General features: G+C 37.5%; 1 protein-coding gene across 2 annotated transcripts in view; it reads right to left on the reverse strand.

Moving 5' to 3' along the window:
- Positions 1-15,554, reverse strand: part of LOC104576668 (regulating synaptic membrane exocytosis protein 2) — a 122,080-nt gene that overhangs the window by 63,213 nt on the left and 43,313 nt on the right. The window contains exons 2-3 of one of the 2 annotated variants that reach the window (XM_088529795.1): positions 4,456-4,628; positions 3,226-3,459 (exon numbers count right to left, since the gene is read on the reverse strand). The exons of the other annotated variant lie outside the window; for it this stretch is intronic. Coding sequence (XP_088385921.1) covers positions 3,226-3,459; positions 4,456-4,628 — 407 coding nt within the window. The remainder of the gene's footprint in view (positions 1-3,225; positions 3,460-4,455; positions 4,629-15,554) is intronic. 2 annotated transcript variants of the gene reach the window in all.

The following is a 15,554-nucleotide window of genomic DNA, read 5'->3' on the forward strand; positions in this document are numbered from 1 at the left end:
GAGCAATTCTTATCTCTGACAAACCATTTGCTTAAAATTGTTCTCCTTGCTGCTGCTTGTGCCATGGAGTGCCTCTGAAGAAATGATTTTTCCTACTACAAATTCATTCTCTCCTTCTTCAGTTCTATCATCTTCCTTATAATCGATCGTATTTATCCTTCTTTTAGTTTTCGTTTATTTTTTCTCACACAGCATCACATTTATTTCATCTACAATATAGCAAACACGATCTATTCTTCTCTTGTACTATCTGTGCATTCTCCCCTTTACACTTTTCTCCTCCTCCTGCCCTGCTGTGGATGTAGAAATGTCTCACTGGCTCTCTCCTCTCTTCCTCTCATTTGCCCAAGTGACTGCATGCTCTCATCTGACTTCCCTTCCTCTCTTATTATCTTTACTCTTACTTCTAGCCACCTTTCTCTTTGCCATCCCTGCACTAATTGAACCCCTTGTTTAGAATAGCTCTGCTTAGCTTTTAATTTCCAATTCCACTTCAGACTGTTTCCAAATTTTCACCTTCTTCATTCAGCTGAAATTGCTTCAGCTGAAATCTTTAATGATCTAGGATTTTGAAAACACACTGTACTCTCCCTTGCCTTGCAATAATAACCAACTCTTTCTGAAATGCTGTCCTCTTTCAGCCTCCATAGGGCATCATCTCCTGAATTTTCTCTTTTTCTAGTCATTCATTCAACACAGCTCTAGTAGATTCTCATTTTCTCTCCTCTCAGACAGCTGTCAGGGTCCCATCGGGCTTTATCACTGCTGTCTCCAAGACCAAGATACCTTCAGCAACAGTACATCAAAATATTATCCCTTCTGCCCTGATAGTTCACAGAATTCCTCTCCCCTCCAGTCTTTTCCTGCCTACATGGAAACCTTTTTCTTCAGCACTCTACAGTGAAACATCAATTTTCATTCAGTATTGCTGACCTTTCCCTCCGAGACTTGTACTTGAGTGTCGTCTATGCCAGTGAAACCCAGGTTCATGACTACAGTTAGTGTGTATTGATATGACATCAAAAATCAAAAATGATTATAAGAATTGCAGGAATTAATATTTTGGGTTGGTATTTAGTTAAAAAATGAAAAGTTAAGCTATAGACTAGTCAGAAACAGATTTCTTGCAAGTAAAAATTATGATTGCTCATACTTTAGAGATCTAAGAGATCTACATCTCTTGTCCCTGATATCATCAGGGAATTACTTATCTAATAGACTAAAAGTAAGCTGAATAAGAAATTAATAACATCTTCCATTCAAGCAAAATACTTAGCAGCACTGACACAAAACAACTGTACCTAAGGAATACTTTAAACTTACATCAGGAAAGCATGCTTCATGCTTCAGGTTTACTAACATGCCTTACCAAAAGGACACAATTATGTGCTAGCTGTACATCAACCACATGCCATGTTTTAGTTTTACAAGGTTTAATGAAAGTAAAATCTGACTTTATAGTTATTTCTGCCTAGAAGGTATATCAACTTTTTATACTCCAGGACTCCAGAAGCTAATGTATTTCCTAATTTCACTAAGACTGAACTTCAGTAAAACTACACCTGTACATGCAGATGAGCTCATATATGAAGTTTTATAAGTTTGCTTAGAAAATACTGCATGTATGAGCACATACTGCACCATACTGAAAGGAAGCTGGATACAGAGTAACTATTCTTTTATTCACAACATTTATACTAGGGGTCGCAAAGTGGCAAAGTGGGCAAGGGGCTGATTTTGATGGCTAGGGCAGAAATCTTACGCTAAGTCACTGCAGAGCAGCCACTTCCTAGCAAATGATTCCTGACTTCTGCTGTATTCCTGAAGGCAGGAAACAGCTTAAAGGCAAAGGTGTGAGCTGGAACAGGGAACAAGAAGTTGCGTCTCAAAGACTTTTGTTTCTGTTCCTGTACAAGAGGCAGGACTTCCAGATCCCATCAAACTGGGAACTTACTGGGATCCTGGAGAAAAAAAAGGTCTTCAAAACATACTTTCCTGAAAGGATCCTCTAGAAGTCCCTGGAGCAATACAGGACAATCCTAAAATCAGCTGTTTACAAACAGCTGATTCTGATCAGTTCTAAAATGCACTCACATGAGTACAGGAATGATGACACAATATACAAAGGTGGTAGTATGGCTATATGGCCCCATTTGTGAGAGCAATTATTTGTTAGAAATAAGAGAAACAAGTGTGTGTGTGTGTGTGTTTGTGTGCGTGAGTATATCTACAAGCAAGTGCTCACATATATATGTAGCAATGGAAAAAAGCGGAATGCAGTCTCTCTGATACCGCAGAATGCCCTATGCTTATCCTATTAAATACTAGCACAGTTTAAAGGCATGTTATCTATAGGTAGTACAATATTAGAAGATTAAAAAACAAGTTCTTTTTTTTTTCTGAGATCTTTTGCCATTCCTATGTTAAAAAGAGGTTCAATAATATTCAGAAAATCTCGAATGCATTTTTTGCTAATAAGACAGACTATTGTTATTTCTGATGATGTGAATTACATGGATTTTGCAATACAAAATGTTGTGCATTTACAATAAAAGTCATGGTTCAATAGTGGTGCAATGTGTGAATCTAGAATATTAGCTGATAAAATCAGAGCCAATTGTGCTGAAATGTTTCTGGACACAATACAGTAGCAGAGGTACATAACCCTTCCACAATACAGCAACCCACGATGTTATTCACACTGAGCAAAAAAAAATAAAGAAGACTCTGCTTATCCATGTAAATTGTCAATCAATATGCACATTTATCACCTACACAAAGAGGATTAAACAACACTCCTTTAGTACTGCCACAAATGAAAAGAAATGGAAAGTAAAGATGGTTTTGATTTTGATGAAATATGACACAACAAAAGGCTTCTTCCCTGAAATAACAATTCAAATATGGAACATAAAGAGGTATCTTACAATTCCTATTTTTTATATAGTCAAATGCAAACTCTACTCTAAACCAATTAAAAAAACAGCATGCTGTAGTTCCATGCATAATAAAGAGTGAATTGACTGTGCTGCATCATTTGGTATGCAGAACAAGTTCACTGGACTTGGAGTGAAACTTGCTTAAATAGAAAAGTTTCATGGTTGTGGATAAAAGGCTACAGAGAACACAGACAGCACACTATGCAAAGGGGGAAAAAAGGGAAGGAAATAAGGTGCAGGTACAAGAGGAAAAGAATAGCTCTACAAAAAAAGAAATATATTTTACCTGCCATCCTCTTTCCCTTCCTCGGCTTGGTCCTCTTGAGTCTTTTCCTCATGCCCTGATCCTTTCATTTCCTCCTTATCACAGTTGTCTGTCACCTCTTGCCCTTCCCCTTTTTCACTAATTTCTTGCTCTTTTGCTTTTTCCTCCTCCTCTTTTTCTTCCTCCTCAACAAACACCTCATCTTGTTCATCCCCTTCCAGCCCTCCCTCTTTTTTTTCCTCTATATCCCTTGTCCTTCCGAAGCCAACAAAAATGGAACAAAGCATGCAAAAGGGAAAACGAAAAGAACAAAGTAAAGTTAGGTTACGAGAGAAGAGCATGCATGAACTCACAAGAAATGATATGTAAAAGAAAAAAGGAAAAAAAAAAGAAATATGCAATGATAAATATAAGCATGCTGGCTAACCCTGAGCCTAACCTAGATAAATTTGGAATTGGGGCTTTTTCTTAGGACAGACTTTTAGGTCCCTCTTTGAAGGGATTTAAACAAGAATTGTATTGCAATGCATCATATATACAAAATCATAAATAACTAAGACAAACACAATTTGGTCCTAACTGTGTTGATAGAAACCAAGAGATGTAAAAATCATTTTTCAGAATCATTTCTCTTGAAAAGACATATTTCTGTGAATTAATAATTTGATCTGAAATCATTTTTTTCTTCCAGCTGCATATGGGTTAAAATTATCTTTCATTGGTTCTGAATCCAAAGTCCCTCTGAGTGCACACAGGGTGCAGATGAAGGAAGCTGGGACTGTTTTGCTCACAGATGCTCTGTGGACACCTTGACGAAAATTAATTCACAGTGGATATATATTTCTGCCTGTTTAAATATTAAGTAAGACTTGTGCTAAAGTAGAACAGCTCTAGTTTAAAAAGTAAATTGAGACATTTCTCACCTTGATGGCAAGAAATTGCAAGTTAAACTGACTTTTTGCCACACTAAGTATTTTATCAGACTGTTTTCAAAAAATGCAAATCTAAGAGCATCTAGTGCCTAATGACAGCAGACATTCTTGATCCTACATGTTGATGTAACTCAAACTGACGAAGTTTGCTCAAAACAAAGAGCATAGAGAATTCAAGAAGCATTGAAAAAGCATAGAAAAGTATCAAAGAAACAGTGTTTCATGAATTTCGCACAGGTTTCGATTTAGGCAAATACAGGCAAATATCGAAATGTGGTCAGTGACTTAAAGAAGGGGCCATGGCTGGTGTGGAGCTCACCTTATTTTCTTGTTCCCCCTTGGTCGCTCCGACTGGACGGACATGTAGCTGGTGCTGCTGAACCTCGAGGCGCTGCTCGTCCTCGAGACAGCCGAGACGTCGCTGACGTCGCTGTCCGAGGACTTATTGGAAACGTTGTCGGAGCCTCGCTGAGGATCCCGTCCCGACCGATACTGTAAGAGCCAAGGGACAAGGATAGGGCTGTTGTCAGTGACTCTACCACGAAGCAGCTTTGGAGACGATCTCTGATGATATCTCAACTGCCTGTATCACCAGACCGCCTGACATTTTGATAACAAAGTTTTCAACTGTCACGGAATACAAATTATTGGTTCATATTAGTTTTACTCTGCTGTGCTATCCAGCTGAAGTTATTAGCTCCTCACTTTGATCGACAGAGTAACTTGTACAAAATTTCCAGCTCTTCTAAAGGTTTCACAAATCTTAGCAAAGCATATAAACCACTGTAGAGTATTTCTCACCACAAGTATTCCCCCAGTGCCCAAAAATAAATCAGAGAGACTTAGCGACTTGCCCCAGTTTGCTCAGTTAGTGAAAAATTGAACAGGCAACAGAATTTGTTTCAAGCAAACTACAAAATAAATGTCTCTCTTGGGGCCTATTCTATTTACAAGAACTTCTGCCTGACTAATGCTAATACTTCTTTTATAAAGCAAGCAGACAGATGAGATTATCAAAGCAAAAGGGGAAGTGATTTTGCAGCTGTGCAAGCAAAGACACATCTTCTTGAACTGCTGGGTTGGGAAGTCCAGAAGGACACAAGAAGACAGGATTTACAGAAGATTTCTACTGAAAATTTTCAAATGCCTCAGAGATTCAAAGATGCCAATAGCATTTTGCCTTGTTGCCAGCACACTCCAAACACTGACCTGCCTATGCGATGTGAATGGTGTAGAGCAGAGGTATTCAAGTTCCTCTCGAGTAAAAAAGAGAGATTTTTCCCTCTAATTACAAGCATTTTTGTGAATACAAAAATCTGATTGGTTACAACCAAAGATCTTAGAAGAATGGCACTGTAAGATGAAGAGGGCTGGTTGACACATCAAGAAGATGGCATGAGAAGATGTAAGGAGCAAGAACGAGAGGTTTTAGAGAAATCAATGAGAGAAACTATTCTGCACAGTATTTCAGAAGCCAGATGAGCTGCTGAGGGTAGCAAACTGGACTCAGGGATGTGCAGAGATAATTCACAGTGTAAAGTGCTGGACTTGGGTACTTCTGCAGAAGGAAATGCTGTTGAGGTCTGGATATGGAATTTCATCCTTTTTTAATAGTTTTGCTAAAACCGCCTTCAGTTAAACTGAAAGTTTTAAAGTTAAACTAGAAAATATCCTAAAATACTGCACAGTGTACAACTCCCTGAAGAATAGCATTTGAATGCATATTTTACCATAAATAAATGTGACACAAACTGTGAGTTATTTTGCTAGTTTTAAGATGGGAAAATTAAACAAAGAGAAGAAGAGGTGTTCAGGAAAGTTACACCATACACTTGTGGCAGAATCAGCAGTTGATCATGCATGACCTGCACATCTATGCAGAACGTCTGCAAATGCTGCAGTCAGGTTCCTCATCTCCCCTAGGTATAATTTACAGTATTAAAATTTATGCACAGAGCATTCAACCTCCCTTCTTTGGTTTTAAAATATGACTGCATGCCATAAACCTATGGAATACTTCTAATGTTTAAATGTTGGCAAATTTAATGACACTTATCCAATAAAAACATAATATGTATTCTTATGTGAGCAGTTATCATATTAAAGAGTGGATAGTGACCTCTGTGAACATTGCAGGCTTCGTGTGGCCATGCTAGAGGGAAGTAAGAAAGACAGACCGTGGTTTCAGATGCAAATCGCTGCTGGAATTGTTAATTAAATTCCAACTAGAGGCTAGGTAATGACTTGTGGTGATTGGCAGGAGAAGGGATCTAAACCTGCAGCTTTCCCAGCAACCTGGCCAGGCAGGCAGGAAAAAGGAAGCTTCTGAATGGGATATGGCCAAGGGGCAGGATGTGACAAGCAGCGTCACCCCTACATAGTCACTCGAACGGCTCAGTCCTACACAAGCCGCAAATACGGTTTTGTTAGTCACACTGCTACACTGGTCATCTAATTCCAGTCCTTAAAAATACATTTTAATGCACTTCATGTATTTCACATATCAAACCAGACATTTTCCCTAAACAAAATAGCCCAGTTGTATTTTAATTTTAAAGACAACTAGCATAGTACTAATAATTTAGTGCTATACAGTGAGAATTAAGAATTGCAAAAGCATCAATAGCAACTTAAAAGTAAGGAGGGGAGAAAGGCATCACTACCCACTGCCTTTTTTCTTTCATAGGTAAAAGTATTCCCCATTGAGTCTTTCAGATTAGGCCAAATAAATATTATTTTTATCCTTAGTATTTTAGGATATTTTACATTTGGAATAAAGAATGTTTTAGGGGAACTTTTCATTAAATAGAAATGTCTTAATATATTTAAAATTGTTACTAAATATTTACCTATTCTCTTAATTGCAATCCCAGCATCTCTTAACTGCCTACCGAAATAAAATCTAGAACATGAATCCAAATTGTCTATCTTTTTGTATAAAGCTCAAATACCTCAAACTCATACATAAAGCCTGTTCTCAAATACTGTTCTGTTCTTACTGCAGTGGTTTCCATCCCTTATATTTCTGACCATATCAGACTCTATTTTAAGGCCGACATTGTAACCTCAAGTCTGTTGTGTGCTAGTGTTTCAGTGACTACAAAACAGAAGATAAAACAGACTGTTTGTTTGACAGAAGCTGTGCTGGTATTTTAGTTTTACAGCTGTTTCTGAAATTGCAAATCAACATAAAACAACTTCCAAAGAGCTCTTTTGCCCTCTGCCTCCAAGTAAAATGACACTTCCATTGTGTGAGTAATGATTTTTAAAAACCATCCCATTTCTAGTATTGACTATCTCATATCATATAGCCTGACTGTAAAACATTATGCATATTCTTTGTATATTTTTTTCAGCTTCTGTGAGGCCAAAGGCACTACATCATGCATTGAATCCCTTGTTTTGCTTCCTCCAAATTTCACTGATTTTTTAAGAAAAGGCATCAGCTGTGTAACAAGATCAACAATTAGACTAAAGAGATCATAATGTGCCACCTTTCCATCCTGTATGGAAGACATGTCCTCTCCCTGTCCACTGCTGTCTTTCACATCCTCTTCTCTCGTCCCTTACATTGGCTATTATACAAATAGTGCAGAGTACATGTAATTCCCAAGGGCTGATGTTTGGATCCCATCTGTGGGAAAAACCTCTGTACATTCCTTCTTCTGAGGAAACCATAGGCACAGGGGCAGCAAGGGAGCCGTGTGGGCACCCACAGCTCCCCTGGGTTGGGCACCCAGGAGGTAAGGACTATAGCAAAGTGTAACCACCTACAACGCAGGCTAAATAAATACTGTTTATTATTATTATTATTATTATTATTATTATTATTATTATTTAGCTAACAAACAAACACTGAAGTATAAAAATGAACTCTTGAATTTCCCCACGTTGGAGACATATGTCTCTCATTTGAAAGAGGTGGAAGTTTCATCTTCAACCTAATGAAGATTCTTATAATATAGCCAGGATTCTGTACCTTATGACCTACAAGTAAAAATACCCCAACTCTTCCAGAAGCTTCAGCAAGAAGTAATTTTAATAGAAAGATGATATTTGTCCTATTTGCTGTGTTAAATGTCACTGTAACTGATCCTATCAAACAAGTTCTGAATTTGTTAAAACCTTCACAATAAAAGCATTAGCTGGAGAACACAAAGTGACAGGTCGGTGTCTGTGCCAATACTTCACAACTGTGATTGATAGTGATAAATTCAAGATTATTAATGCTGAAAAATACCTGCTCTAACTTTTTTTCTGAAAACATTTTCTGATCCCCATGTGAACCGCCATTATACGACTGACAGGCTATACGGAACTACAGCTGCTGTGGTACTTATTTCTCAAAAGAAACTGTATTGGAATCTCTAATTCAAAGGCAGCTTTTAATGTTTTGTATTGCTTTAATCTATTGTTACTAGTCTTCTATCTTGGATTATACAGTCATGCTGTTGTCCAGGCAATTGAAATTGTGAAGGGTTTCCAACTGCCTTTCTCTTTTATTATCTTTTTTTTTTTTTTTCCTTTTTTATGCCCTACATTGCATTTACATAGGAGCAATTAAATCTGGTCAATGTTTCTACTAATCACACTGTTGGGAAGATGGTTTCAGACTATTGTCCATTGTCCTACCCCAACGAGATTAACGAACCATTCTGGACTTTTTCAATAGCCCTTTGCCAAGCTCACAAAAGCTCTTGAGCAGCCAGGGCACAGCAATTGTATGAAATTTTCTGTAATTTCAACTAGAGCTTCTGGTTCAAGTTTGCAGCCTCAAAGGGCACTGTGAACTTTAGTTAACACACAGCACTTGAACGAACGTTATTAGATTGTTTAATTGTTTTTGAATCTTCTTCTACTGGTGCCCAAAGAAGTATGCCATTAAAAGGAAAATTGGAAATTTCTACCACAACAATGACATTACATTTATGTAAAGAAAAAGATTTTAAGTCATTTTACATATACCATATACAAATATGTAGATAGAACACGTGTTTGGCTTTATACTGCAAAAAATCTGAAGATGCATAAGAGGATGAAGCTGCCCAGCATGCAATTTCTAGTGTGCCATTTCAATTAACAGTGGTTACTTCTGTCACTCCTGTCAGGCTACCTCAAGGCAATTGAGGTCTACCCTGGTCAGTCTCTGCCTCTGCTTTGGCAATCAGTGGCACTCACATGACACCCATCCATCCTTTGGGTCTGAACAGGCAATTTAATTCCCCCACTACTCGGATATAAGGTTCACAGTAAGCTCAGTGGTTGCCTTGGGCTTCTCAATAGGGAGCTGTAGCTCAAACCCATCCCTACCCTCACTCTGCTTTGCAGTCCTGGGTGTTTCCCCCTTCTTATTCTAAATTCTGCTTTCACAGCCCTGCAGTTAGCTTCTGATCAGTCCCTTTGGCACTACTTGAACCCTGCCTTCCCATCTGCAGACAGCTGTTACTTTGCATTAAGCACCCCTTGGTTTCCTGACTGCTGGCCCAGTTGTTCCTCTCCAATATCCTTGTCTTGCAGTGAAATAAAAGACAGAGCTACAAATAGTGTAGTTACTTCCAAGCACTATGATGCCTGAGTCAATAAGTCCAGCTGGAGGCAAATTAGTGCCTAGGTCCTTGTAGTCCCACTAATCCAGCCTAATTTTTCCCCCATTATTCAGAACATTCCACCCTACTTTCATTTTGAATGAGATGAACTGACTATAACCTGATTTGCGAATTCACCTTCTAAACCATCCTAATCTCCAATGAAGCTAGGGCAGTTGTTAGAAAAGAATGTCGATATTTCAACTAGACATGTGGGGAAAAAAATAAATAAAGTAGTTCAAGTCCTCATGTCTTTCCCTTAAAAGTTTGGCATGCCCTTCATTTATTGATTTCACAGACCAATGCTTGTGCATACTGTCTCCAAAGGGGGTCCTAAAACAAGGCAGAAATCTAGAGAACCTCTCTGCTACTGCCAGGGCTAAGTCATGCTGCAAACAGCATCCTATTGCCAAACCAAAAAAGATCAAGAAAGTCAGCAATGAAAAAAAAATCTAACTCAGACACTTCTTTTCAGTCAAATTTTTTTGGACTACCTCAAGGAGAAGTTGTAAGGCCTGCAAATATTTGGTAAAGTAGAAAGCATTAAAGCAGGTCCAAAGAGGTAGATCAGCGTACCAGCAGATCTGGGCACAGCAGTGAGCTTGAGATTTAGCTTTTCAACAGATATCTGCTTATGAAGAAATCTGTTCCTGCAATCAGTTCCAAAACACTGAGCAGTCCCTCGTTTTGATGTTCTTTATTATACAGCATGATTTTTGAAAGATTAAGGCAACTTCTAAATTCAGTTGCACTGATACCTACATTTATCCAGCAAAGAAATCAAGATGTTATTGATATGCATTCACAAAGACAGCTTCATCCAGTCTAGAGGACTAAGTGTTCTCGTTTAAGCTTAGGTCAGGACCACATTTTATGAATTTTGAAAGGATACGATACTGCAAATTTTCTCTTCAGTGTATAAAGTTACCATACTGTTTCAAAAACTGGAATGGGTATTATTCAAACTCTCATAACTCTCATCTCTCATATGAGACGTTTAATGGGTAAAAGATAGTTGATTAATGCAACTGAAAAGCAATTTGAAAAGGCAAATAAAGCAACATAGCAACAATTTATAAGCATCACCTGAAAAAAATGCACAAAAGGTAATCCAAGATTTGTTATGAGCTGAAGTGAAAATCTGAAGTTTATAGGGCACGAGCAGGATACTTCATAATATTTCAACGGCTGCCTTAAGCTGCCTTAAAATCATAACTCATAGACTATGAGAGCTTCTAGTAGCATTAAGCTACTGGAACTGGACTCCAGAATATGACTAGTCAGAGTAACAAGAGACTTAAACTGGCCCTGGCAGCACCAGCCTGTATCATTGGTAGTATGGCTGATGCACAGTATAGATATAACTAGGCATCTACTTTAAAAAATAACATAACTACTTCATATTATCTACCAAGGAAGGTAACAGATTTTTAAAAAGAGTTTTCATAGTCCGAATATTAAAGTATGTAAAACGTCCTTTCAAGCTTCCTTGCCTCTTCTCAATTGCTACATTAGCTTTTTGACTGCCTTATACAGAAGGAATAAGATCTATTTAACACAGGTATCAGCTGTCCTTTAGCATTCCTGACCACTGTGCCAAGCCTACGGAAAGAAACGCCATCATGGACATGGTGTTTGCTGCCAAAAACCTGAGCTGTTCAAGCCAAGGTGCCTGCAAAAAAGCAGATGTCCAGGGCTTCACAGTGTAATTCCATCTAACAGCAACTCCAGCGCTCTATCTCATGTGAACTCCAGCATCGTTAAGACTCACAGAATCAATATGTGCTTTGACCATTTGCTACTGTTCCTCCAGTGGTTCACAGGCCAACTCTATCACCACTGTTCTCAAGCTCTCTTGCTCTCTGTAAGGTCCTGCCACCTCAAAAGCAGTTTATTTTTTTAAAGAGGGTAACAAGGTAGGATTTCTGCTTTGTTTAAGAAACCCTATCTTGGGCATGCCTTCTCTAGGCTTCTTACAGGTGTTATTGTACAAAGCCAATTGCTCAAGTCAAACACTATCCAATAGTCAGATTTTTATCCGATTTCTGCAACTCTACGTTAGCTTTTGTATCTCACATAAAAAATAATCAGATAAAAAAGATGGAAAGGCAACCATCTTTGACTGTCTTCTTGCATAATCCCTGTCTCAGCACACTTTACTTCACCCCAGAAGACTGCTAAACATTTTAACAGATCTGCCAGTCTGAGAACAGAAGCAAAAAACTCCTTCCCCTTAGTCCTACTTTCTTTACGTAACATTTAAATATGACTTTCACCGAATTTGTCCTGGGACGTAGCACCTTCAGAGGAATTCATGCCGAAGAGAACAGCTGGATTGCCACATGGGCCATCTGGTGAGCGCTTATTCCTGCAAGCAGAAGTGCCTAAGGACCATGAGTAACACAATTGCCCAAGAACAGGATATAAATATATCTTTGCGTGACACTGCTTAAAAAGTCCTAAAACGTGTTTATGTTGAAGAGGATAGACTCCAATATCAAGCATAATTTGAGGGAAGGTCCCATAATCTTTTGTTTTCACTGATTCTCAAGGATACGACTTGAGAAATTTTGTGCAAAAATAAAAGTAGGAGTTCAGCTGATGGCCTACATATTTTCTGCTGATTCATGTCTAAGGGGGAAACAAATCCCCAAGATGTGGATTTCACCATCTCTTTATCCATCTTAGTCGAGTTAAAATGCTTACAGAACATTGCTTTCCCCCCAAAACTGATTTTTTCATCACCTTTACCCCTATTACATTGATAACCAGGAAAAAAGGTTGCAGGGAGATTGGAAAATGCAGTCTGCCTGCACCTCAGGAATTAAAACTCTTTATGTCCACTGTACTTTGGTTCTTAAGAGGGAGAAATTACAGAATACATATTGCTTATGTCTTTCATATCGCTTTTTAAGTATTATAAATACTTATTTGCTTTACTTGCTCACAGGTACAATTCAAATTCACTTCTATCATAAATATGCAATAGGTAATACCATTAATTGCAGTTTCAACTTAATATAAAACACTTTAACAGCAGAATAATAATATATAATATTTCAGGAAAAGAAGTAAAAAAGAATTGACTGTACAAGGAGTTTAGTTTATTTCATAAAAGTTATATATTGAAACTATTCTTGGTCAAAACTGTCTTTGAACACTTTGAGGTTTAGTGACTATAAATAATAAGGGTCTTGAAAATACTTATTGTTTTATAGAGGGTGCTGTCCTTAGCATAGCATTTCCTAATATTATGTGACTGGGAACTGGGATCTTAGAACTATGAAATAATATACTAACACGGCAGTCCTATGTAACACTCTAGTTAGTTAGTTTTTACAGTTCTTGAAACTGCAAGTCCGTCTGTTAGTAGAAACTAACTTACGTTATCTTCTCTTCAGTACAAAAAAAATCTATCTCAAAGTATTCAGCATTTTATTTTTAAAAGCCATAACTTGTAGATATTAAAAATATCTAATTGTCTCAGATTAAACTGCAGGAGCATACACATTATTAGATGGGGTTTTTTTTAGCTGATGTCATGTGTTGTTCTACAAAGAACAAAGTAAGGCTGAGGCAGTCTGGTTATATAAAATACATAGGATCTAAGATATTGAATATGATCAGATTAACATAACAGAATTTAGATATTTGTCCCGGTCTTAAGGCAAAGATATATGAGATAATTTTTTATGGTAATATAAGTTGAACCATAACATATTATATATGTTTGGGTGTATATTATTTTTCTCAAGATTAAGATTATCTGACTTTGTAAGAAGTGCAGCTTCCCAACTTCTTTTCAGTTGTAATACAAAGGCTATTAGATGAAAAAGAATGTCTCTTCCAAGATACAGAGATCCAGGACAAGATATGCTTTTGAAAAAAAAAAAAAAAGGTTCTGTCTGTTCAGACTGTATTTAATTTCATTTGATAACTTTATCTAAAATTAATTTTTTATGTATCTTTGAGCATTACTAGTAGATTAAGCTTGCTACAATAAATAAATCATTTTATAATTTATCTTTAAAAAGAAATATCAGCTGAGTACATTGTTGACTTTGCTCAGATGCAGGACCTTTTTAGAAAAACTTTTTTTTTTATGTTATATCTTGTTATTTTTCACCAATATTTTTCGCCTGCTGTCAGTGAAAGTCGTGATAAAATGATTATTTCCATTTGTAGCAGGATAATACTCTTTCTGATGTATTATTAAAGAAAGTATTCTATTGCCTAAATCAATACTAACTCTCATAAGCAAACACTTTTCTTCCAAAAGACAGCCTGAGACAACACAGGTTACAAGGGATAGATAATTTCATGTTTTAATGACATTCTCACTAAAGGATTTTATTAAAGGAAGATATCCCTGCACTGTGACTCCAAGGTCCTGATCCGACTTCTATTAGCTTCTTTGTGCAGAATCAGCTTTTGCAGACTAAGGGCAGTGTGCATTAAAAAGTCTAATTCTTCACATATGCTAAATGAAAAATGGAAGCTCGAAGTCACATTTGTAGTCAGTAAAATTGGCTGTGCAAAATTCCGCATTTAAGGTGCTTCAGAAAGAGAAACAAACAAACAAAAAAGTAACACCTTGGGGAAATCTGATACAGATCCATAGCTTGGCTTTCTTGCATGATAGGCAGCAAATAAATAATCAAAACACCCACAAAATATTTGGAAATAAGGTCAGTAAACTGGCAACAAATCCTGATTTCTTCAGGATTTCTGCTAAAGAAAATAAACCCTTAAATAGAAATCCCATGCTGCACTGTGCTAAAACTCAGAAACTAGAGGTTTCTAAAACTTCAGAACTAGAGGTAATGGCTGGAAACTGAAGCACCAAAAGTTCCACAGGAACTTAAGGAAAAATTTCTTGACAGTGAGGGTGCCAGAGCACTGGAACAGGCTGCCCAGAGAGGTTGTGGAGTCTCCTTCTCTGGAGATCTTCAAACCCGCTTGGACGCAGTCCTGTGCCACGTGCTCTAGGTGACCCTGCGTGTGCAGGGGGTTGGACTAGATGATCTCTAGAGGTCCCTTCCAACCTTAAGCATTCTGTGATTCCATGATTCTATGAAAACTCCACAGTGATAAGAGCACTACGTGGGACTGTGTGCAACACTCCTTGCTTTTCCAAGCCGGGAGCCTCGCAAACTGCTCCGGCTTTGCAAGCAGCCCTGCTCTGCCCTCGCGAGCTTTCAAATTGCCCCTCTTCTGCCTAGCATGGAATTAAGTGTTGGAAACTGCAAGGTGGGGAACACTATATTATCATGGTTATTGTCATTTCTTGCCTAGAATTGACATTTCTTACCCCACTATTAGGTTAATTCATTTAACTTCCCGTGTTTTCTATTTCTGAATGCCACACTTCAGCATCTAGATACTAAGCATACGTTTCCCAGTCAAATTTGTTTCTTGCACTCTCTAAATTTTCTGTTCTGTAATCCCGTTTCTGTAATCTTCTGCCAAAGAAATCTTTATTTTTCCAATCGATTATAATAACTAATGGATATTCAGAGTGAAATTAGGCCGCTGATTTTATTTTGTACATTCAGAAATCATTTTTTTTTCTCTTTGAGATTCATCAAATCAGGTAAATTTTCGTAACATTTTAAAACTCTGATTTCTTCATATATGATTAGCATAGGCTCACAGACAAACTAAGAAAATGGCTGACAAACTACACAAAGGACATGCACGCAGGTCAAGACATCCAAAATAACAATCTGCTTTTAGATGTATATAGCCATTTTATATTTTAGTCATATTTTAACCATTATCATGATATCTGAATGCAATATTTGTATTACCAGGATATAATATCCAAGTGCAC

Source organism: Tinamus guttatus, unplaced genomic scaffold (genome assembly GCF_059628265.1).
Source record: "Tinamus guttatus ecotype Peru unplaced genomic scaffold, ASM5962826v1 Tinamus_guttatus_pri_ptg000346l, whole genome shotgun sequence".
NCBI lineage: Eukaryota > Metazoa > Chordata > Aves > Tinamiformes > Tinamidae > Tinamus > Tinamus guttatus.